The sequence below is a fragment of the Schistocerca piceifrons genome, chromosome 7 (assembly GCF_021461385.2).
Source record: "Schistocerca piceifrons isolate TAMUIC-IGC-003096 chromosome 7, iqSchPice1.1, whole genome shotgun sequence".
NCBI classification, from domain to species: domain Eukaryota; kingdom Metazoa; phylum Arthropoda; class Insecta; order Orthoptera; family Acrididae; genus Schistocerca; species Schistocerca piceifrons.
In genome coordinates, this window is record NC_060144.1 from 435,745,139 (window position 1) to 435,772,062 (window position 26,924).

The 26,924-nt window shown below is 42.7% G+C and overlaps 1 protein-coding gene across 1 annotated transcript in view; it reads right to left on the reverse strand.

The window, feature by feature from the left end:
* The window catches only part of LOC124805764 (AF4/FMR2 family member 1), a 201,544-nt gene that overhangs the window by 151,791 nt on the left and 22,829 nt on the right, over nt 1-26,924 (reverse strand). The window contains exon 5 of the mRNA XM_047266332.1: nt 3,538-3,583. Coding sequence (XP_047122288.1) covers nt 3,538-3,583 — 46 coding nt within the window. The remainder of the gene's footprint in view (nt 1-3,537; nt 3,584-26,924) is intronic.

Sequence of the window (26,924 nt, forward strand, 5' to 3'; positions counted from 1 at the left end):
GCAGTTTCCGAAATCCTTGTGCCGAGCTCCCGGCCATAACAATCCGCCCACGGTGAGACTGAGACAAATATCACGCCTTCCCCATTCTACACACGGACAGCACGCACACGATACTACTTGCACTGTGCGTGTGTCTGACAAGAAGTCATCCCTTGCCAGGTGACTCTGCCATCGCTAACGTCTGTAATTCCTTTGTATCTTGAGACAACTGACATTTGCTGTTATGACCTTCGCTACTCGTGTTGCGCATGTGTACAGGGCGCTTTCCTCTTTCTGTGGCCCTCCCCCTTTGACTGCAGACATCTGATGGCGCGACTATCACATTAGCAACGGACGTGTACCCTGAAGATAGTGGATAACGTAGTCAATCATACCTTTTCCGTGTCGCTGGTCCTCTAACACTGGGGGTTGGGCCACTTCACTTACGGCAGAAGGCACACTTGCCGCTTCGTTTAACAGCAGCGAAGTGCTACCATACACGTGCATTCTATATGAGGTGAGAGCCAGATTCGCGTGCAACGGTCGTATGCACTCTAATCGCACCAAAAATGTACGAACAGTTCGCAGATGTTGGTACAATAGTTCGGAAGTTTTCCGTCGAACGATAGGACAACATTGAATCTTTGATCTGTTTATTCGTGGAAGGTGTGCGTAATTACACGCGAAATCTGTGGACAAATAAGTATCATTCTTAGTAGCACCATTTGACGGAGTATTTTATTGTTTCAACAATTATTATGGCTACCGTGAACTGTTATAGTTTGATAGTTTAATCTGGAAACGCAATACAACAATGGGAGATTTTAGAGTAAATGAAACTATACTGAAGCTACAAAGAAACTGGTACAGCCATGCGTATTCAAATATAGAGACATGTACACAGGTAGAATACGGCGCTGCGGTCGGTAACACCAGCGTCTGGCGCAGTTGTTAGATCGATTACTGCTGCTACAATGGCAGGTTATCGAGATTAAGATGGGTTTCAACGTGGTGTTATAGTCGGCGCACGAGTGACAGGACACAGCATCTCTGAGGTAGCGATGAAGTAGGGATTCTCCCGTACGACCATTTCGCTACTGTATCGTATCAGTAATCCGATAAAACATTGTATCTCCTCCGACATCGCTCCGGCCTTAAAAAGAGTCAGCAAGAAATGGACCAGCCGACGATATGGGCTTTCGGAACCGGAAAGTCTTGCACCCTTTGTGACTACACGACACAAAGCTTTACGCCTCGCCTGGGCCCGTCAGTACTGGCATTGGGCTGTTGATGATTGGAAACATGTTGCCTGGTCGGACGAGTCTTGTTTCACATTGTATCGAGCGGATGGACGTTTACGGCTACGGAGACAACCTCATGAATCCATGGACCCTGCATGTCAGCAGGGGACTGTTCAAGCTGCTGGAGGCTCTGCAGTGGTGTGGGGCGTATGCAGTTGGGAGTGATATCGGACCCCTGATACGTCTAGAGACGACTCTGACCGTTGACACGTACGTGAGCACCATGCCTGGTCACGTGCATCCATTTTTGTCCATTGTGCTTTCCGACGGACTTGGGAAATTCCACCAGCGCAATGCGACACCCCAAACGTCCGGAATTGCTACAGAGTTGCTCCAGGAATACTCTTCTGAATTTAAACACTTGCGCTGGTCACCGAACTCCACAAACATGAACATTATTGACCATATCTGGGATGCATTACAACGTGCTGTTCAGAAGAGATCTCCACCTCCTCGTACTCTTATGGATTTATGGACAGCCCTGCAGGATTTATGGTGTCAGTACCCTCCAGCACTGCTTCAGGCATTAGTCTAGTCCAGGCCACGTCGTGCTGCGGCACTTCTGCCCCTACACGATATTAGGCAGGTGTACCAGTTTCTTTGGCTCTTCAGTGTAAAGTGAACTGCTAATAGAAGCTTGTGTCAGGTCACTGTTACTTACGAACTTGTGAACGAAATAAATCGTATGAACTGTTATCCTTTGGAAGCAACCTTTTTTCTATTAAAATTGAAGGAGTTTAATTTTAATGAAGAAAGAAGACGCGTTTTCATTCTAGGCAACATAGGTTTCGTACGACGTGTTCTCCCTCTGTTAAATGTCCGATCACCGACAAGAGAACTGTCAATTACGATTAACGAAAGACGCCTGGAAGGAGGTTGAAAGTGTAATTCTATTGTGTCGAGTTCAGTCCATGGCAGCTGTGTCAATAAAATTCTCTCCGTGTCTGCGCATTCTGAAAATAACAGTGCAGAAGCCAGAAGAAGTGATACAAAACTGGCCGGTTCGGATTTCTCTCCGAGATGCCTCAGAGTCAATGCCGCTTCCCTCTCGATGCGTATTCGTTATTTTCAAACGGGGCGACGTAGCTATGTTGCCGACTAGCGGACTGCGTTGTTTGTTCGAGACCGCTGTGGGCGGCTTATCTCTATGTTTCTTCAGAGGCGAGGTCTGCAACAGCAGTCATTCCGATAAAACAGCGACGGATGGCGCTCCTCGCGCACCGTTAACATCCGCTTGTTTTTGCATTTTTCCCCTCGCTTTTATGGCACCCCCTGACACGATTTACTGCTCTCCTAATGAGGAATACCAGAACTCATTTCATTAGGCAAAACAGTTTCGATGCTTTCTTAGACGTCATGTTAACAACTGAACGCTGGTAGCAAATTTCAAGACTTCGTGAACTACTGCGGGGTTGTCAAATATTCAGAAGGAATACGAACGAATAATCTGTAGACATATCTACGGGTAAAAGACAATGTAATTTGTCTTCAAGATAGTCAAAGATCTCTTTGTATCGCATGATGTCAATTTCTGCTTCAGAGATGAATTCAATCTTTTTCTCCTAGCAATATACAAAACCTTATACTACCACTCTGTCATCTTAGTGTAAGCTTTTGAGATAGTCCTGGAATGTCTGATCACTGCGTTCCAGTGCCTCGGGCATGATGCCGTTACAGATGAGAATGGGGTCAGATGTATCTCTACCAGCCTGTCCTTGACTGTGTTCTCACCGACTTCTCCAAATCATTTATTTTGTTTCACGGTCTCTCATCCTCATTCTGTTACATCAAATCCGGCAACGTACTTGCTACAGACAACGTATGGACAAGACAGGAGAGCTGTTTACCTTAGCTGCATCCCCAAACCAACCACAGTCCCCAAACTACAGTTGAACGAAGGTCGTCGTTTCATGAGATTTAGTCGCCTCGAATCCTGGTGGTGGAAGACATTTTCATCACTAGTTCAGTAGGTCCAGTATCTAGATGAACACCACCGTCACACTGCAGAGAAACAATGAGCAGACTGTGTGTGTGTGTGTGTGTGTGTGTGTGTGTGTGTGTGTGTGTGTGTGTGTGTGTGTGCGCGCGCGCGCATGTGTTCTGCACACCTACATAACAAAAATTCTAGTTCAGCAAACCTTTAGTAATCCAATTGTAAGGGACGGGGGGGAAAAGTAACACAGGCACAACACACAGGCATTAATTAACCAAACTACGCAAATAATCTACTTTAAGTGAGCTGGCGGACATGGCTTACCGCTTTTTCGGCCGACCGGCAGCTGCGCTGGAAGCACGTCTGTTATCTGCAAGAACAGAAAGCAAGAGCATTAGGTGAGTGAGCTGCAAAACAGGAAAACAGACGTCGCGAAGCAGAGAGACGGGTACTCCGAAAGCGTGCGCAGCGAACTGTCGCCGCGATCTGCAAGGAATAAATAAAGCTCACGTCTCGCAGCACCATGTTTCTCTGATAGGTGCAGAATCACTATTACGGCTACCTCTCGCGCAGACCGGCGTGCAGAATTAGTATGGGATTGAAGGGGACGCTCTGCACTCACTGTGAGGAATTTAAATATTTTACCCGCAAGTGAAGGTCATTTAACAGCGCTTTTACTATTGCAGTATTCTAGTTTGGTTATTTGGCCAATTACTAAACAACTTAAAATTACATTCAAAATAAAACTGCAATTACAAGTAATTCAAACCAATAACGTCAGTTGCTCCATGACCAAAACTGACTTTACATTTCCTGTGCGTAATTTGTCCGTTGCAATTTTTTTTTGTTCTATTTTATTCACGTTCGTGTATAACCTGAAGTGTACGGCACTCTGGACTTTCCACTAATCACCATCTCATTTCTCTCAGAGAAGTTCTACCTAAGCGCTGCGCACTAATAATTGGTCGACTGAATCTTGCATGATCTACATGGGATATGGTTACCAGTCACCTGCATCTCCCCATCTTGCATTAACGATCCAGACGTCCTACATCGCCACAGTACCATGAAGATGGGTTCAAGTTAAACAGAAGAAGGAATATCCTCCGCAATTTCAATCGCGAAATCCTAACAATGGCAGTAGCTGGTCAGTGCCTTGCTGTTTCTTGGCAAATTCTGCTGTTGTCACTCTCCTGACGCCTGGGGTGATATGCGCGTAAGGGGTGAAGACATTGGTGATGGGCGCTGCTCTCTGAAGAAATCCACCTCGTCTCGCTTTAACTTCTTATATCAAATTGACGAGCACTGGCAGAGCTCCATCTCACTAACACCTTCCTAAGTAGACGAAAAGCATACTCCAACGGCTAATTAGCGGAATAATGCCAAGTTATGCTCCCACGTACCGTATGATTGTTTCCGGTTAACGTTACTCTCAGCGTTAACGATCTGTTCGATATTCTGGCCCTAATACTCTGATTAATTTTCATATAAGAATACGAATTCCTGACAGTGGAGTAATGCTTGTTCTTTCCGAGGTAAGCGCTCTGTACTTCCCGCTCCCTGTCCCTCATATAAATGTGCAATTTGCTTTCTTCTATGACTTTGCAATAGATAGTTACTTGGGAGCACGGGTAAGTTCACTGCATTGGCGACCCGTATATTTTGTGGTCAGAAACAGTCTGAACGCTTGTATGCGTGTTGGAGGGTAGGTTGTGCCGCGGAGTAATTTTTAAGAAAAAATCCATACGTTGCGTCGTTTCAGAGGTAATTAGCATTCACGTTAACCAATCAGGTCACTGCGCGCGGAGATTCAAGCGGCCCTCCAGATATAATTAGTGACAGTTGGTCACATATCATACACGGTAACACGAAACTGCTCACTTTCCGTACTTTAGTGTTTCGGTCTCACGTCCAATTTTTATTTCGCTCTCTTGTTTAGTTTTAGGAAACCAAACGAAGAACACGTTTGCCGACAACGTCTATGGCTGGCCGCTTGAATTTGCGTGCGCAACGACCTGATTAGCAAACTTCAACGCTAATTAACTCGGAAACGGCGCAACGTATCGATTTTTCTCTTATCTCAGCAGAACCTACTATGCACACTCTTACAAACTCTTTAGCCTGTTTGACCACCTCGTAGAGCGGCGGCCAAAAGTACGAGGTGACGGAACAGTAGGAGCTTACAATCTGTAGTTACCCCTGCTCTTTGAGCACAGGATAGAAGCATAATCAGAATGAACATGCCTTCGCTTGTGGTTTTAGCGATGTCATCGTTCCAAGTAAGACTATCAGTTTCAAGGCCTAAATACGTCACCGAATCCGTCAAGGTAAATCCCTGCCGCTGTGGAGAGTTGTCGGCTAGGGTATTTATACTTGGCCGTGAAACAGAGGGGGTTTGGCTAAAAAATATCGGAACACGACGAACACCATACAATACCACGTCTACGTCGGCGTAGGAAACTAGCTGGAATACAAAACAGCTTCAAGTCGTCTCGGAATGTACGAACACGGGTCCTGTACGGTGACGATGACACGAGGACGTCGATAACGAACAAAACCCCTCCTCGTATCCACAGTAGATTACTCAGGCTGACAAATACTGACATCTGATGATTAGAGGCCAGGGGTTGATGCGACAGTTCATGCTCCCACTTACAAAACCAGTCCTTAACTATGCGAACGGTGTGAATAGCGGCCCTGTCGCCTTGGAGCACAGCATCACCACTGGAGAACGAATGCTGTACCAGGGGATGGACCTGGTCAGCCAAAGTACTCTCGTAATCGTCGACAGTAATGCGACCTTGCAAGGTACCGTTGGTGCCCATGGAATACTGAATCAGTTAACCCCGCCATGTTTCACTCTATGGACGCATACTCTGCCAGAGATCAGTAACTGTGTGATACATTTATAGGCCCAAAAGATTTTTTTCCACTGCTCCACAGTCCACGTTTTACGGCTTGGATGCCGCGTTTTCCAGTTATGAGCATTTGCATTTCGAGAGTAGTTTTGAAATTCCCGTTCTTCCTGCAATTCCGTGCCCCTGGAGCTCCCTTCGTGCTAACACGATTCGCGAGTGCGACATTCAGTTTTGGAGTGACTTCTGAAGATGTCAACCTCTTATTTTTCGTCACAGCCCTCTTCAGTGACTGTTAATCACAACCATTCACCGAACACTTTGGTCCGCGTTGTGATTTAGCGTATGGTGTTTCTCCACTTTTCCTCCATGCGGTATAAATCTTAGATTTTGGCCTCTTGAAACATCAAACACTTCGGCTGCCTTAGTTACGGAAGCACCCACAACACGAATACAAAACGGTCTGCCAACGTTCGAAGTCACAACTACACAGAACACTGTACTGGCCACAACTAACACTTGTAACATATTGAGGACACTGCACATGTACCGTTCGTGGTCAAGCACAACACCCCCATCTACAGACTTTACTAGCATCTGCATTTACGTTCACGGATGCATCACACGTCACACGGTGCTCCCATAGTTTCGTCCAACCACCGAATATGGCTTAATATCTGGCCTGGTTAATTTTTATTTTCCAATTCCAAATACTACACCACTGGATCATATTGTGCAAATACAATTGTCGTTTTCTACGGAGGAAAAGGGTCAGTCGATGGATTATAGAAAGTAGCAAATGTCAGGTATGGACGCTACAGCGCTAAAACAGAGTTTCTCCACTGCGATCTGCTGGAGTGAACATATCAAGTTAGGACCAATAATGTTCAGAAATTTTTAAGGTTTCGCTGGTAGGAGAATCCTTGGTTCGGCTCCTTGCGTTGACTCTCCTTTACAGTAACCGATGGAAAACAACTGTCTGCAGTAATCAGAGGTCGCCCCCTTTGAAATATCTAGCTAGCAATTGAAATTGCAACACCATGCAGGTGTCATTGAACAAACGTCGAATTGGCACGGAGTGTACTACACACTAGGTATACTTTACACAGCGTGGTTACAATTATAGTGCATCTACCCACAGAGATACAGTGTGGGCTGTTGTTATGATAAGGCAGCGAAACAAGGTAGAGTTCAATGCGTTAATGCGGGACCGAATAAAATCCAGCTACGTACACCAGATGCAAATCTGGCCTGGTGAATGCAGGAAAGGCGTATAGAAATGTTCCTATTTGTAATGGATTAGGAACGGGGCGTGGGTAGAAAAGGTCAAACAAGTAAAGGCATAACGTTGATTTTCTTATCAACAATCGCTTACACAACTTTTTCAATATGGGCACCATAGATAGCGAAGATACACTCCTGGAAATTGAAATAAGAACACCGTGAATTCATTGTCCCAGGAAGGGGAAACTTTATTGACACATTCCTGGGGTCAGATACATCACATGATCACACTGACAGAACCACAGGCACATAGACACAGGCAACAGAGCATGCACAATGTCGGCACTAGTACAGTGTATATCCACCTTTCGCAGCAATGCAGGCCGCTATTCTCCCATGGAGACGATTGTAGAGATACTGGATGTAGTCCTGTGGAACGGCTTGCCATGCCATTTCCACCTGGCGCCTCAGTTGGACCAGCGTTCGTGCTGGACGTGCAGACCGCGTGAGACGACGCTTCATCCAGTCCCAAACATGCTCAATGGGGGACAGATCCGGAGATCTTGCTGGCCAGGGTAGTTGACTTACACCTTCTAGAGCACGTTGGGTGGCACGGGATACATGCGGACGTGCATTGTCCTGTTGGAACAGCAAGTTCCCTTGCCGGTCTAGGAATGGTAGAACGATGGGTTCGATGACGGTTTGGATGTACCGTGCACTATTCAGTGTCCCCTCGACGATCACCAGTGGTGTACGGCCAGTGTAGGATATCGCTCCCCACACCATGATGCCGGGTGTTGGCCCTGTGTGCCTCGGTCGTATGCAGTCCTGATTGTGGCGCTCACCTGCACGGCGCCAAACACGCATACGACCATCATTGGTACCAAGGCAGAAGCGACTCTCATCGCTGAAGACGACACGTCTCCATTCGTCCCTCCATTCACGCCTGTCGCGACACCACTGGAGGCGGGCTGCACGATGTTGGGGCGTGAGCGGAAGACGGCCTAACGGTGTGCGGGACCGTAGCCCAGCTTCATGGAGACGGTTGCGAATGGTCCTCGCCGATACCCCAGGAGCAACAGTGTCCCTAATTTGCTGGGAAGTGGCGGTGCGGTCCCCTACGGCACTGCGTAGGATCCTACGGTCTTGGCGTGCATCCGTGCGTCGCTGCGGTCCGGTCCCAGGTCGACGGGCACGTGCATCTTCCGCCGACCACTGGCGACAACATCGATGTACTGTGGAGACCTCACGCCCCACGTGTTGAGCAATTCGGCGGTACGTCCACCCGGCCTCCCGCATGCCCACTATACGCCCTCGCTCAAAGTCCGTCAACTGCACATACGGTTCACGTCCACGCTGTCGCGGTATGCTACCAGTGTTAAAGACTGCGATGGAGCTCCGTATGCCACGGCAAACTGGCTGACACTGACGGCGGCGGTGCACAAATGCTGCGCAGCTAGCGCCATTCGACGGCCAACACCGCGGTTCCTGGTGTGTCCGCTGTGCCGTGCGTGTGATCATTGCTTGTACAGCCCTCTCGCAGTGTCCGGAGCAAGTATGGTGGGTCTGACACACCGGTGTCAATGTGTTCTTTTTTCCATTTCCAGGAGTGTATTAACATCAGAGTCGCATCTGGTGCCCAAACTGAAACTAAGTTTTTCCAGAGTAAATGGGTTCCGCGCTAGCATATCTACGAAGTTTCGCTGCCAAGCGATAATTACCGCCTACACTGGACCACCATGAGTAGCTGCGCTTCAGTTATAACTACCTGGATATAAGGCAATATAAGGCAGCGAGGCTCCGATTCAGAAATCGCATTTGAATGTTGGTTGCTTGTGAGAATATGGGGGAAGCGTCGTGTAAGGAGGAGAAATGTCTCACCAGCACATCTACAGCGGGAAGACTGACCAGTCGAGACTGCAATTTTTGGTTTTGCGATGCTGCTGCTGGAGTTGGTCGGGATGCAGGGACTGTTATACGGTTACGGAATAGAGGGCCACACTCAACGCCATTCGGGATCCAACGGACCCACACGACTAGCGCCCGAGAAGGCAGACATACTGTTCACTGGCTGCGTAGGAGTCAGGAAATAGGCGACAAGACAATCATGGGCATGGACAGTGGGACGACGTCACGGCTGTCAGCACGGCGACCACTGTTTCGGCTACCGTTGTCGGGGTGCGCCGACAGTAGAGTTGCTACGGTTCGGTAGTTTTAGTGCAGTACATCAATAACGTGCTAAATGGTAGTATTACCGGCGGTGTTGATAGCATTGGTAAGGAAAGAAAAATGAATATGTATGAGAGAAAGTGGGAACCGACTACTACTTTGTTTTTCACGTACGTAGCAGCATGTCGTTCATCGTTATCACACTGTGTATTTTATATCGTTACAAAATATTTGCATTCCACAATTTGATCTTACGTAATCAAAGCTTTTACTTTTGATGGAAGTACAGTTTACATGCAGAAACATAAGAAATCGGTATAATTATTATCGTTCTTTTGTACTCAATAGAACGTTCATCATCATATCATGATCATGGGCAAGAGTTTCATCTTATTATTGATAAGTGCGAAAGTTCTTTATGAATAACAGAAAGATGTTTTTTACGTAAGGCCAACGAAGTATTGAAGCAGTATTTGATATGTTTTGGTCTTGCGTTTTTTTGTTTGTTTTTCACATTTTGCCTTTTTTTGAGGAAATTGCGATTTGCACCACAATACGATAAATCTGTATTATTTTTGTATTTACTATAACGTTCCTCTCTTTCGGGTAAAAAATCAATTTTCGAATAAAACCTGACTTACATCTACCATTCGCCTTCCCTTCCACAGTCCCTACAGGCTCATTCAGTTTCATACTGCTTTGCAACGTTACACCTGACTGTGTTCAGCAGCACACTACAAACACTGTATTCGAATATTATGGATTTGTTTTTCCTACTAATCTGCATTAACTCACATTTTTCTACATTTAGAGTTACCAACCAGAAATTTTGTCTATGTCATCTTGTATCACCCCAAAACCATTCAACGACGACACCTTCCCATGCACCGCAGCGTCATCGGCAAACAGACGCAGCCTACTGCTTACCCTGCCCGCAAACATTAACAATTTCAATTTTGCTATAAATACTGTATATTTTTAAGTATCAGACAGGAGGACAACTAAGTACAACAAAATTTTTCCGTACACTACACAGCCCTTATACGCTCTCACTCCGTTTCTATATGGTCCACTTCTTTCCTTCGTGGTGAATCTAGTAAGACACTGATCGCACCCGTGAACAAATTGATCTAAATGTGGTAAGCAATACACCTAGTCTACTAAGTGAACTACTATAGCCTACACAACTGATCAAGGCTACAAGTAAACTACCATGGCCTACGCTTACTTGTGACAGTCTACGATAGTTAAACGCCTCTGGCCGACAGGGATGTTGTCAGTGAACTGAAGATTGGCACAACGTCGCTTGTTCAGACTAGTTCCAGTTCTGTGCACAGAATCAAATACATATCGCGTGTGAAGATTACTAGGAGAACGAACCTTCCGAGATTACATTCATCACCCCCACACATTCCCAGCGTCTAGCATGATGGTTACACGACACTGACCTCTGGTTCGCAGAGCAGGTAATCTTGAAATAAAGCGTTCCGTTTCTGACATATTAATAAAGCGTTCCGTTTCTGACATATTGAGTCCGGTGGCACTGTCGTACCTTCGAAGTCTCCGTGATGTTATCTTCAAAAGGGCAACGCAGGGTCGCATGTTGTCCTTGCTATTCTGACCTACCCCCACAGGATGTTCGACTGTTGCCTGGCAAACAAGTTTTCCAGATCTCTCGACCAATGAAAAGATCTGGTCATATTTATTTTCAGCCATAATGGCTATGCTTGTCCACCGTGACTGTGTGGGACAACTATTTATTTCAAGTTTCTGCTACCAGTCACTTATTTTATGCTTAATCTAACATAATGCAACGCGTTTCGAACATGTTCTGTTGATCTTCAGGCGTTTATACATACATACATCGTTTTTTACTATAGCTGCTGGTGTGGTATTTGGGGGGGAAGGAGGGGGGCAGTTGATGGCTAGAAATCGAAATCAGTGGTGTCGTCTGCTGGTTTTCTTCCTTGTGGTTGACTATGTATATCACAGCAATTTCATCATCTTGCTGCTTCACTTGCATCACTGGTGTAATGGCGGAGCTGCTGATTGACATTACACAATTGCACATTATATTTTGGCACTGATTGCCAACGTAATTCACTGCACAAATTGCTTCGATGTTATATAATGTCAATCAACAGCTCCGCCATTACACCAGTGATGCAAGTGAAGCAGCAAGATAATGAAATTGCTGTGATATACATAGTCAACCACAAGGACGAAAACCAGCAGAAGAGACCACTGATTTCGATTTCTAGCCATACACTGCCCCCCCCCCCTTCCCCCCAAATACCACACCAGCAGCTACAGTAAAAAACAATGGGGAAAGAGTTCTAGATTAATCTAGTTTAAGACTTTATTTTTAGGTAACATTTCTCTATATGTATGTATGTATAAACGCCTGAAGATAAACGGAACATGTTCGAAACGCGTTGCATTATGTTAGATTAAGCATAAAATAAAAAAGTGACTGGTAGCAGGAACTTGAAATAAATAATCTGTTCATACGTTGCCTAGACTGGCGCTTCACCTGCCAGCCACTGCGACTGATGAGCCGAAGCAGCGGTGTATGGCGTATTGGCTGTTGTACAAGTTTGGAAGATTCAGCCATAAACAGCAGCTTGACACTACGCTCTCGCCAGGAACATACATGTCTGAACCTTTTTCCGAAAGGTGACCGCCGACTTGTGTCCAACTACAAACGCTAATAAGGGTTTGCGATCGGGCTCGAGGCTGGTGATTACAGAAGAACCGCGCAAGGTGGCCGCTGCAGGCTCTTTGTCTCCGCCGCTATTAGCGGCAAAGGAGCAAAGGCGGCGCCAGGTGGCTGCCGGCAGCTGCGGGTGCGACACCTGCGGCAGAAGGCCACACGGGCAGCTGCCGCCCCTCCAAACTGGACGCCAGCATCTCTGCACTTCTCTCGTGCCGCAGTCACACCGCGAGACGTCAGCTGTCAGAGAGGCAATGTGCGCCGTAACACCCTTTTGTGCATGCACAACGTGAGTAGCGAAGTCTTAGTTCCGAGCAACAGCCATCTCATTGTTAGAGTTCAGGCCGGCTGACACGCCCACAAGCTGCTGCTGCTACTTTTCCTGTCGTGCGGGTAGTACAAGATACGGGGGTCGCGTCTTCCTTTAGCCCGTAAGTAACACGTAAATAGTCTACAGGGAGGTCCATTGATAGTGACCGGGCCAAGTATCTCACGAAATAAGCAGCAAACGAAAACACTACAAAGAACGAAACTCGTCTAGCTTGAAGGGGAAAACCAGATGGCGCTATGGTTGGCCCGCTAGATGGCGCTGCCATAGGTCAAATGGATATCAACTGCGTTTTCTTTTTTTAAATAGGAACCCCCATTTTTTATTACACATTCGTGCAGTACGTAAAGAAATACGGATGTTTTAGTTGGAGCACTTTTTTCGCTTTCTGATAGATGGCGCTTTAATAGCCACAAACGTATATAAGTACGTGGTATCATGTAACATTTCGCCAGTGCGGACGGTATTTGCTTCGTGATACATTACCCACGTTAAAATGGACCGTTTACCAATTGCGGAAAAGGTCGATATCGTGTTGATGTATGGCTATTGTGATCAAAATGCCCAACGGGCGTGCGCTGTGTGTGCTGCTCGGTATCCTGCACGACATCATCCAAGTGTCCGGACTGTTCGCCGGATAGTTCCGTTATTTAAGGAAACAGGAAATGTTCAGCCACATGTGAAACGTCAACCACGACCTGCAGAAAATGATGCTGCCCAAGTAGCTGTTTTAGCTGATGTCGCTGCTAATCCGCACACCGGTAGTAGACAAATTGCGCGAGAATCGGGAATCTCAAAAACGCCGGTGTCGAGAATGCTACATCAACATCGATGCACCCGTACCATATTTGTATGCACCAGGAATTCCATGGCGACGACTTTGAATGTCGTGTACAGTTCTGCCACTGGGCACAAGAGAAATTACGGGACGATGACAGATTTTTTGCACGCGTTCTATTTAGCGACGAAGCGTCATTCACCACCAGCAGTAACGTAAACCAGCATAATACGCACTTTTGGACAATGGAAAATCCACAATGGCTGCGACAAGTGGAACATTAGCGACCTTGGCGGGTTAGCGCATGATGCGGCATTATGTGAGGAAGGATAATTGGCCCCCATTTTATCGATGGCAATCTAAATGGTGCAATGTATGCTCATTTCTACGTAATGTTCTACCGCTGTTACTACAAGATGTTTCAATGCATGACAGAATGGCGATGAACTTCCAACATGAAGGATGTCCGGCAGATAGCTCGCGTGCGGTTGAAGCGGTATTGAATATCACGCTGTAATAGCATGCATTCTCAGAAATGATAAGTTTACAAAGGTATATGTATCTCATTGGAACAACCGAAATAAAATGTTCAAACGTACCTACGTTCTGTATTTCAATTTAAAAAACCTACCTGTTACCAACCTTTCGTCTAAAATTGTGAGCCATATGTTTGTGACTATTACAGCGCCATCTATCACAAAGCGAAAAAAGTGGTCCAACTAAAACATTAATATTTCTTTGCGTACAAAACGAATATGTAATAAAAAATGGGGGTTCCTATTTAAAAAGCGCAGTTGATATCCGTTTGACCTATGGCGGCGCCATCTAGTTTCCCCCTTCAAGCTAGACAAGTTTCGTTCTTTGTAGTTTTTTTCGTTTGACGCTTATTTCGTGAGATATTTGGCCCGGTCACGATCAATGGACCACCCTGTACATTACTAGACTACCACCTAAAATTTCATGGTCCTGATTCATTGGTACGAATATTCTCGCCATTCCGTACCGCACAGTGAAATTAGGAATAAATAATAAATTGAGAAGTTTTTATTTATTATTATTCCTATTTAGTACATACTGAGGTGACAAAAGTCACGGGATAGAGATACGCACACATGGTAATATCCTGCACACAACGTATAAGAAGGCAGTGCACTGGTGGGCTGACATTTGTACTCAGGTGGTTCATGTGAAAACGTTTCCAATGTGATAATGGCCACACTTATCTTTGGAAACCGTTTCATGAACAGGTAACTGCTCAGAAAGCAATGAAAAGATTCATGTTAGGAATTACTGGGCTGCAGAAAAGCAAACCAATGGTCCATCAAACATACACAAGGGGAGAACATTTTTCTGTAACAGTGCTGCAGAGCTTCCACGTATACAAAGAACGCCCAATTAAGACTTAGTTTGGTGAGGCACGCAGCCAAGCAAACTGATGGCAGATTGGACCAAGGAAGATCTTTGCTGCATTGCAAAGACAAAGAAGAAATCGACACGACACCCGACGGAAGGTGAGTAGATGACATTGGAAAACAAGCAGAAATGACACGGACGCGTACAGTTCAAGATCGTAACGCGTGGGAAAGTCTAGGACGACTACTTTAACCACCAGTGCGTGTTAAATGGCTGATTGTATATAATGAAAGCCATTTCAATTGAAGGTTCGTACTCAATATGGTTTACGTGATTTGAAAAAATACTGTCGAGGACGTTCATGGTTAGGGTGCGGGACTGAACAGTATGAACAGTTTCAACCAAACTTAGGACGCATGTTACCCTGTGTTGCTCTGCTGGTCGGTGATTGTCCAGATGTTCAGCTCCAAGGGCCGGGGTGTATAAGGGGAGGATTACGTAAATATGATCGAAAAACGTCAATAGTAATGTCCAAGTAACATCTTCAATGTAACTGGCTCACTGGTAACAGTTCTGATGATATTTAAATGCAATTCTGATCCAATACGGCAACAGTTCTACTTACTGTTCTTTAGAAACAATTACCCATGTCCTTATGTTACGAGAAATCATTTATTTCCTAAAATGAATAGCTTATATACGTACGTACATATGCACGTATTTCTTCCGTTGGGTATGCAAGTATCTAGAGAAGGCCGGGGTTCTGATCAAAGGATAGTATCAACAGATCTATTGAAACGTCTATGAACGGGTTAGCAGTAAGTACTGTTCTGCGGGCTTGACCTCTAAGCAGGAGTTAACTTGCTCCTGCACCACCCTTTCGTTGTTTCCCCGCGCATCGGTGTAGTCGCTCTTTCCTTATGTGATGCTTCCCGATACCGCCCCACCAGCCACTGTTATTACTTACCTGGTCAGCTACTACCCGCCTGCTACGAGGAGGAAATCTGGACAGCTACCATGATACTCAAGAAGCAGATCACGCTACTCATCGGGCCACTACGGCGTAAAAAGCAACTAGTCGCTGCATTTATTCAATACGCGCCTTCAGCGTCATCGTAGTGTATAACTACGCTATGGTTCACTTTTCTAGGACGAGGCTAATTTTCGTACCATGACGCTACATCAAAACGTTTAATACGTGAGAATCAAATATGCCTACTGTTTCAGTTTGTTTTATCAACAAGTAGATAAACTTATGAAACATATCATGCGTTATAACAACTTTTACAAAATGAGAAAGAAAAAAGAACAGTACACTTTTCTACATTATTTCCTGTAGTACAAAGTTTTGATCACGCGGGACTGAGTCGGAACAGAGCTGCCATCTCTTGCACAGAACGCTGAACTGTGACGCACGCTGGCAATAGTTCGACAAGGCACCCAGAGATGTCGCCACTGCACCGCCCCAGCGGCTCGCAAGTGAAGAAAACAAGAGAACGGGATGTGCGCAACAGGTTCGTCTTAGCTACACACCAGCTGACTCACCTTCGGACTCAGAATGGGCAGCGACGCCCACATTGCCTCGGTATCGCTGCACCTAAAGATTCTCCCATTCCCAGTTGGTCTCACGAATTTACATCGTTACCTCGGACGCGCCGCTGTGATTTACTGCGTTCAATTTCCGTAGGCAGTCGGCAACCGACGTCGCTCATTTCCGGACGCGCGCTCGTTTGGGACGGGAAAGGGGGAGCACCTGTTGTTAGGACTCTGTTAGCCAGTGCTACATTTTTTCAACACTGTTAGGATAACAACGTAGCCGATGTGCACTGAGGTCAAGAAGAACACGATTACAATAATGTTTGTAATTACTAACATGTGCATCAATAATTTGCCCTATTTTACGCATAAGTAACGCTGGTAAGACGCACTGCTACAGAACGACTTTGTCAAAAGCTACAAACTACATGCTTCACTGACACCTTCCATAATTAGGCATAGTACATGGTAACTAGGATTAATAACGAATACCTTTAATGATCTCCAGAAAACAGAACTGAACAAATTGCGTCAAAATAGGAACTTCTAACAAAACTTTATCATTAAAGGGTCACCAATATCTCAGTTTTGAGAATTTCCGTTTTTATGTTTTGCTGACAACAATCAATACTTCACAAAAAAAACAACATTACTTAATACGCACTTTCGTCACATTCGCATATGTGAATCACCTGTTGTTGGCACTGTATCATTTTCCTTATTTGATCTGTGGCCAATGCACACACCTGAATGAAAGAAGGAATGAAGTCCTCTTCAGCTATTATTTTCAAATCTAGCATAAGAAGTATGACCTCCCATTAAAATTTTATCTCTGTTTATCATAAAGTATTTTTTACTGTTTTGGATCAAGTTCCTGCTACAAGAGATGTGCTAAATAAATAATTTATAATAAAGAAATATGGTGGATAAATGGGAAACTAATATATTTCCTGATGACTGTCTTTAGTGTCTTCACGAATGGAGCTAATCATTAGCATTTTAAATTTCTTCTGTCAAAGTACCCACACTAAGGTGAACGCACTAGTGTGTATTTTGATTACTTTGTGTTGTTTATCCAGGATTTCTTACAGTTCATTGTTTGTTACTACAGACTGGGCACCAAAGTTTTGTACATATCGATCACCAATGCGAAGTTCTGAATGGGATTACATGATTTTGAAAAATGGCTCTGGAAAACTGGTGTATGTGTTACTTACGAATGGAGTTGGATGTTCACATTACTGTCATTGTTTTGATACTCTATCTTACATCTTTTCAGTTAATAAGAGGGACAACCAGTATTTTGTCCTGACTCATTGCACAATAAATATAGTGTCTGTGTAGACAACAAAGTAATTTCAACTAATTATGAACCACTCTATAACACTAAACACACACGCAAAAAATTGATTAGTGTCCCACACACAATTTATTTAAATAACTTATATAGAGAGCCTAAGGGAACAGAGAAACCAGAGTGACAGAATACTAAAATGACTAGTGGATTTGAAGTGAGGGCAGCATTATTCTTCCCACAGCAAAAAGCAAATGATTAAGCACATGGGACTGTGAGACGCTTGTAACCAATGAACGAAGTACAATATAGTATGGAAAACAACACTAAAACACACACACACACACACACACACACACACACACACAGAGAGAGAGAGGGAGAGAGAGAGAGAGAGAGAGAGAGAGAGAGAGAGAGAGAGACTGTGGGGGGTGGGGGTGGCACCTGAAATGTTTATGATTATTTTGTACTTTCAACATTTTACAAATCTGTTCTAATAACAAAATTTTTCAGGAAATGAGGTATGCATAAAATTAACAATTCTGCATAGGTTTATGTTGCAAGGAAACACATCACATTAAAATATATGTAAACAGCTGCTGCACAGACAAGAACAAGAACCATACAGTACAACAAAGTGTATAAACATTACTTGGATCACAGAAGAGGAGTCATAATAGTTATTTAAGACAAATACTCAGATGAGAGAGAACTCAGAAAGACTAATTGCAGTGGTAAGAGAGCAAATATATCACAAAACTTCCTGGCAGATTAAAACTGTGTGCCTGACCGAAACTCGAACTCGGGACCTTCGCCTTTCGCGGGCAATTGCTCTACCATCTGAGCTACCGAAGCATGACTCACGCCCGGTCCTCACAGCTTCACTTCTGCCAGTATCTCGTCTCCTACCTTCCAAACTTTACAGAAGCTCTTCTGCGAACCTTGCAGAACTAACACTCCTGAAAGAAAGGATACTGCGGAGACATGGCTTAGCCACAGCCTAGGGGATGTTTCCAGAATGAGATTTTCACTCTGCAGCGGAGTGTGCGCTGATATGAAGTTGTGAGGACCAGGCGTGAGTCGTGCTTCGGTAGCTCAGATGGTAGAGCACTTGCCCGCGAAAGGCAAAGGTCCCGAGTTCGAGTCTCGGTTGGGCACACAGTTTTAATCTGCCAGGAAGTTTCATATCAGCACACACTCCGCTGCAGAGTGAAAATCTCATTCTGGAAATATATCATACATTAATGTTAAACCAGGAAACAATGGGGCTCATACATGAAATGAATTTTAAAAGAATTTTTTGTATGATTACACAAGTTTAGTGTCCACAAAAGGTGAAAGCAGTTGTCTGGTATACATGCTTAGCTTTACTTTCTCAAATTTCAATACTTCTGTCCAAACTGAATGAAAATTTACACTTGGAAGATCCAATTATAATTTTCAGATGAGGGGAGAAAATCGCTGACTAACTCTTATCTGCATCAGAATCTACATGGCCCACTGAGTATGCATTTTAGACGTTAACTTCCAGTAACAAATACTATCCTGCATCTTCCTATGAAGCCAACATATGAAGAATTCTGATGAAAGACTAAACAAAAGTACATAAAACACTTAAGAAATTTTTAAAAGTCATCAATTAGCTGTTCTCATGTTTCAGGCGGGAGGGAGAGTGTTTGAAAGTTTACATTTTTTTTATTTGATGATATTTACCATTCCCTCCTTGTGGCACAATCATTCTAGTATTCGAACATAATCTTTCACACTAACCAGCCTATTCAAATCCACCACTAGATGAAATTTCTTAAGCAGAAGGGAAGGATGGGATACCTTCCTATTCCAAGCAGCACACACAAAAATGTCATATCAAATACCCAGACTCAAACCACTAATATTCTCTCTAAACAAGCAAAATGGACCTTCCTGTGGTCATATAAGTTCAACATTTAAAATAAATTTTGGGAACAGAACAACATTTGAAACTTCCTGGCAGATTAGAAGTGTGTCCCGGAGTGGGACACGCAACATGGGACCTTTGCCTTTAACAGGCAAGTGCTCTGCCAACTGTGCAGTGCACACCCCATTGCAGAATGAATACTGATTTAAAGCAGCTGGCAGCTGGACAAGGAATTAAATGCCCAATAACTTTGATTACAGTTGGAAAAGAAAGGAAGATGGAGAGAGATGACAGAGGAATTTCGTGGATTCTTCCTTCTCCTCTTCCTCCTCCTCCACCACCCGCCCCCGTCCCCCCTTCTCCTATGGCTAGAAAGGAACGAGAAACACTCATGCTCACATTAAGAGAACAAATCTCTCCATTCCATAACTATGACATGAACATTTCTTAGCAAGATACAATGGGATTCTAGGGTGTCCATATCCCAGTTATAAATTTTACAAGTATCAACTGTAAGCATTGCAGAGTCCTGGTTCAAGGTCACAAAAGATTAACTCAACCTGTTTTACATCATCACATGCACAAGTGCTGCTTTGTTGTTTTCCGCTTGCGGTGCCACACACGTAAAACTGCAACACCTGTGCATAATGCATTTTGTGTTCTGCAGTTTGCTAAGAGTGAATCTTTAATTTCAGTTCAACATGCATTTTGTTTGAAGTTTAATTGAGATCTGCCAATGGTATAGACAGTTCCAAAATGACTGGATGTGTGTGTAAAGGAAAAATCATAGGCAATCAAAAGTATATGAAGATGATGATGATTATTTCAGAGCATCTAACCTTTGTAGTCCTACAATAGGGTGTATATGTGGACAAGAAAAACAAATTCCCGGATTTTCTGGCTAAAAACACACTTTTCTCAGGTGAAAATACACTTTTTTCTGGTTGCAAATGTACTATATCCCACCACGTGAAAGTACAATTTTCCAATAATAAGTGACCATATACTTTCCCTTGCAACTGTAAAACTTATCAATCCTTTGCATGGTGAAGGGTTTTTTAACACTGACACAGAACTTCCCAACACTATAAACAAAAAAAGGAAAGATTTTTGATGCACGGTGACACACACTCTGCACATTTACATATTATGAAAGAACAAGCACACATTCCACCGAATACAGCACAGTAGTTCCCGAAGGGCTGAAACTGAGACTACAATGTGATTTTGTTGGCCAAGCATAGCTCAGTCACCTGATCTCATCAGCCAATACAACAAATGTTTAGAGCACAGGATACATGATGAAGTCAGTCAATAGGAACATCACTGTTAAATAGTGTGAACACACAGATGTAATTAATATACATACGGCAGAGCTGCAAGGAAAGTTAAGCTTTCACATACAATATTGCTTGTCAAAACAATTTTTTGTTCCAAGGCTGCGGTTGGACAGGATCCTAAAAGCTCAGTAGTTGAATGTTTATGACAAGCACAATATTAAATTTCACTGCTGTGCTCTGAACATTTCATGTCTTAGCTGGCTGAATACATTTTATGTCAACTTCTACGACTTTTCCATAGAATAACAAACTGTACGTGAAATTGCTAAAGAACTCATTTTGCATTTTTTAAGGATAATTATACTTTTTACATTTGTTATTGCACAATTTGTCATTGTGAAAGAACTAAAATAAATATGGAAAACTAACCTTGATGCCTAGTCTTTTTTAGTGTATATTACCCGTTGTTGTTGTAGTGGTCTTCAGTCCTGAGACTTGGTTGACGCAGCTCTCAATGCTGCTCTATCCTGCGCAAGCTGCTTCATCTCCCAGTACTTACTGCAACCTACATCCTTCTGAACCTGCTTAGTGTATTCACCTCTTGGTCTCCCTCTACGATTTTTACCCTCCACGCTGCCCTCCAATGCTAAATTGGTGATCCCTTGATGGCTCAGAACATGTCCTACCAACCGATCCCTTCCTCTCGTCAAGTTGTGCCACAAACTCCTCTACTCCCCCAATTCTATTCAATACCTCCTCATTAGTTATGTGATCTACCCATCTAATCTTCAGCATTCTTCTGTAGAGCCACATTTCGAATGCTTCTATTCTCTTCTTGTCCAAACTATTTATCGTCCATGTTTCACTTCCATACATGGCTACACTCCATACAAATACTTTCAGAAACGACCTCCTGAAACTTAAATCTATACTCGATGTTAACAAATTTCTCTTCTTAAGATATATCAAAAACAAATGAGCCCGTAAAATTTGAAATAATGGCATAAATGGCTGGTATTCTAGGCCCAAAAATTTTGTAAGTGGCTGGTCTTCTGTGTTAAGTTTTGAATAATAGTCTAACACCCCATGATTTAAGAAATTCATTGCACATTCTCAAAAGTAATGTAATTAATCTTGCATAAAAGGAAATTTACTTCAGAAGTAATGATCCTCAAACCACCATTCACAATATTTTCCCACGACATGTTCATCGAAATGAGGCCTATGCTATTTCTCGTAGGTTCCGCATACAAAGTAGTTTGTTATTACAAAGTATGGCATAGACTTTGACACATTCTGCTGTCAGCAGACACTTCTGTGTGAACAAATTTTTGTTGTAAATGGCACATCATCTTTGCAACTAAAGTTTTATTTTGGCATTATTCTTTCATTTATGTTTTATTGCTGCGGTAATATTCTGCAGTAGCTGGCTAAAGAAAAATTCTTTATTGAAGTATTAGTTCTTACCAGTCAAAATTACAAAAATTTAAGGGTTTTTCCTAGATTTCCTAGGGCATATACACCAACCATGAAGTCTGTTTGCAAAGCAAGTCCTTAACTTCTGTTGGCAAAGATAACGGTGTAGAAGGTTTTAGGAAACCTTTTACACTCGCATCCCATCTTAGTTACAGTTGGTAAATGCATTAATGCCAAATGCAAGTGAAATGTTCTAGCCGGAAGATGACTTTGATTGTGTGGTGTTCAGTGATGTGGCACCTTTACATGTAAGCGGAAACGTAAATACACACAATGTTCATATCCAGGAGTTAGAATATCCTCATGAACGTCTACAATATCAAAGAGATTCCCCAAAGTTAAACTTTTTCTGCCACTATATTCTGACATAAGTGTACAGATCATCAACATCTTTGCACTGAAGCTATCGTAACAAGGGTGGCTTATCTGGGTATGTCGCAAGAATGGCTCTTTCCCCAACTAGAAGGTGAAGCTGAAAACTTGGTTTGGGAACAGGACTGGGCCCCATTCACATCTTTTTGTATGAGAGTGGTTGAATGCCAGAGTCTCTGACTGCTGGATTGGTCATTATGGTCAGTACAATAATTCTTTTCTACTGGCCTTGAAGTTCACCGGACGTCACGCCATGTGACTTTTCCTTTGGGTCTTTGTAAAAGATTATGTCTACAGTCTGCCACTACCTAATAATGAGTCAGAGCCGAGACACACATACGAAAACGCTATTGCTTCCATTAGTCTAGACCTGTTAACCAAAGTGAGGGGAGAACTAGATTTTGGGTTTGATGTGTGCTGTACAATTAAAGGTGCTTTAACTTTTGCAGGAAAATCTACAGAAGTTTCCCTTCATTCTCATGAATGATTTGTTGAAATAGTCTAAGTGAAACTGTTACTATATGTCACTGAAACTGGGACATACTTTTATGGACACCCTGTGTAAGTATATGTGGAAGTGTACTTGACACAATACCTACGTAGTGTTATTTCATCCCAGTAGTTCAGAAAAAAAAAAACACCTTAAATTTTTGAACATTTCAAGCTTCTCTAAATGAAAAACTGAAGTCATAAAAGTTAGAACTAATTTGACGTTTTTATATATTATGATGAGCTTGAAAGAGAAAGAAGTAACAAAACTAATCCCTGGAACTTTTCATTCATGTAAGTAGCTTTTTAACAGGTAACTAAAACAGCTTAATATTGTTACAAAATATTTTTTTGGAAGAGCATCTGCAACTGCAGAACATGTTAAATAAAATAAGTTGCAGTAATTTCTTATTTAGTGCACAACTCGTTTTGAAACCTAAATCTTCATTTTCAGGTGCCACCAACTGCAAATGGGAGGAGGAGATACTAGCATACAAGAACTACAAGTTTGACAAACTAAAATGAGTGTTAAACATAAGAAAATGGTGTATTCACATAATTATGGAAACAGAAGTGTGTGTAGGTGAGGCCAGTCAGTCTTGAGGTGTTACACACAGGTTAAACAAATGCATGAAACTGGAACAAAGATGCTAACAGAGGGAGCGATCTGAACAAAAATAAAATCCGTAATAAACCAATACATAAATAATTGCACTCGTGCATAAGACCAGCAACCACAGCGGTGCAATTAACTGATGGAGAAGCCATTGTGGTGAGGAACCAAATTAGACAGCCGTAAAAGAGCTGGAAATGAGCTGACTGGTCTATCCACTTACGTGAATATGGTTCAAAAGACCAATAAAAAATAGAACTACAGATATCAGAATAAATATAGCAACATTTAAACATGAGTGTTCAGCAAAAATACCTGGAAGTGAATATAACTCAGTTGTTGTTTTAATCATACCATATCCAAATTATACTGTTCTCATCCACTATATGTAAGCTTAGTCTCTTTACTCACTTTCTTTAGTCGTAGTTTATAGACCCTTTTTATTTCTGACCTATTTCACTACATCTAGTGCTTTGTGGATATACCATGCTGTTTGACTTGTGTACACTGCTATTTCTGTTGTGTGTATCATTCTAATCCTGACTCAGCTTTTTATACTTAAGACTTCATTTTGGCTCTTTCTTTAAGAAAATACATGATGCCTAAAAGTCAATGGGACAGAATAAGAAGATATAAGACAAAAAATAAAAATGCAAATAAAATGAGGTACTGATAACATAAAATATATCTAAAAATTGAGCAATAAGACGACAGGCAAAGTGTTGTTGGAGAATGATGTCAACAGTTAAGATCAGTAATCCTGTATGGACTCGTCATGAAGGGTCAAAACAAAGTGCAAGTGTACAAACTTTAGTCAAGATTAGAATGATATACACAACAGAAATAGCACCAGACATAAAACAAATAAGCAAGAAATAAGAAGGGGGCTATGAACTAGGACTACAGAAAGCAAGTAAAGGAAGCAAGCCCATATGTAGTGGATTAGAACACTGTAATTCGGGTACAGCAGGATTAATGCAGGGACTGATTCACAGTGACTTATATGCATTTCTTCCAAATAATGAGTCACTGTAACATTTTTGCATTTTTGCTGAACACTCATATTTATATGTTGTTATACCCTCAGCTTTGTAGTTCTATTTTGTATCAATCTTGTGAACCACACCTACATAAGAAGACAGATCCATTTCCCAACACCGTTACAGCTATGTATTTCAGTTCCCCATCGCATTCGCTCCTATGTCAGTCACTTCTGCTGCCTTGGTCAGCTGACTTCCTCACCATACTGCATTAGTCACTTCTCTTTTGTGCTCTGGTTGTCTGTCTTACGCACAAGTGCAGTTATTTATTTATTATCGAGTTCACCTCTGTTTCAGTTCCACACATTTGTTGCATGAGAGTGCAAAACCCCATGACATGACTGGCCCGAACTGCACACCTTTACGTTTCCATAATTACATGAGTACATCATTTCCACAGCTTTACCTTTCACTTTGGTATGTCACACCTTTGGTTCTTGTATGCTAGCAGCTCCTCCTCTTCTTTGCAGTTGGTAGTACCCGAAGATAAAGCTCTACGCTTTGAACCCAGTTGTATAATGAATGAGAAATTAATAGCAATTGAAGTAGATTTTTAGTTTTATTAATTAATACTACTAGTGACTATTTGCAGTCAGTTGCATATTGTCATTTACAAATCTTCTGTAGTCACAAAACAATTTGTTGCGGTAGGAACATGGTACTGCTTGATTATTAGGTGTTATAACTCAAATGAAATTTGTTGCCGAGTTTCCCCAGGCAATGTATTGTTCCTAAAGAAACTCAATCTTATGTTATTGGGTATTTTCAGAGAACTGAAGTAGAGACTTGAGGATATTACAGAGCAATCGGCTGGAGACAAGTAGAAGGGTGTAGACACTTCACTGTAACATTCTCTTGCTGTTTGTTGTAACTTAACTGCCTATCAAGCACAACATGTTAACCTTTTGTCATGTACGTGCATTTTCTTTGAGATCTGCTGGAATTCACAAACCAAATGCTCTTCTCACAGAAAGTGAAATTACAACTCAAATGTCAATGTAATAGGTGGTGTTTTGCATCACAAACACATCCAGTGTATAGATCACCACCAACATTACAAGTAACATCAACAGTGTCACATAGCTTCAGTCCATAATATACTGTGAAGATGTGTGGAGTTTAAACATGTACATTTTCTTCTATCACTATGAAGGAGCTACCTCCAAATCACACACTAATTTAGAAGCATTTGTTAATGGGGTAAAAAAAAAAATGGTTCAAATGGCTCTGAGCACTATGGGACTTAACATCTGAGGTCACAGTCCCCTAGAACTTAGAACTACTTAAACCTAACTAACCTAAGGACATTACACACCCATGCCAGAGACAGGATTTGAACCTGCGACCGTAGCGGTCGCATGGTTCCAAACTGACGCACATAGAACTGCTCGGCCACCCCGGGTGGCAATGAGGTCACTATGGGTGGTTGATGTAAGAGTTGAAGTAACCACTGTTTTGGAAAGGGAACTTCTAATTTGTGAAAAAAACAAACAGTATAAATGTAACTTCTAATAATGGTGTAAATCAATACACAAGTACAAAGAAAAGAAATAGAGCAGTGTGATCTAAATTCTGTAGACCTCAAAGAAAAATATTACATACTTTCTGCACCAGAGTTTAAGAAGTTTTTTATGCAACAAGAATAATATCATCATGTTGGAATTTCATCATTTGACAAACCACAGTAAAAATTGCTGAAAAGATTTACTTAGGGTACAAAAATAGCAATTTACAAGCGTGTTGAAGCCTGCACACTTTGAACATGTCAATTATTAATCGTATCTTCCCCTTGAATAATAAATTTTATCCATTTTTGTGTGCAACAATATAATAAACTTTATTTTAAAAAATACAACCATCAGCCACTTGGTCATGTAAACGACTGGTTGTCTGCTGTATTTATTAAAGTAATATAATTTACAGCCACAGAGCTCAACAACCAGTAAAGTGGATAAATTAATATAACAAACAACAAATATGTCATCAATCACTTATGACCTCATCACAGCTGGTCCTGACGGCCTGCCAGTAAAGCATGTGCCCAGAAACCAAAAGGGCTCCACAATAAAATTCCTATCAGTCTACAGAAATTTTCAATCCATCTTTATCTAGCCTTCACCTCTCAATAATGTGGGGAGTCATCAGAAACAACACGCGGTTCGGATTCCGTATTAATCTGCAGCTCCCCTTTCCCCACCAGGGTAACGCATAGCATAGGGACACGGAAGTCGCCGAAGTGGCATCCAATACATGGGCCAGCCTGAATGCGGTTTTTAATTGGCTTACTATGCTCG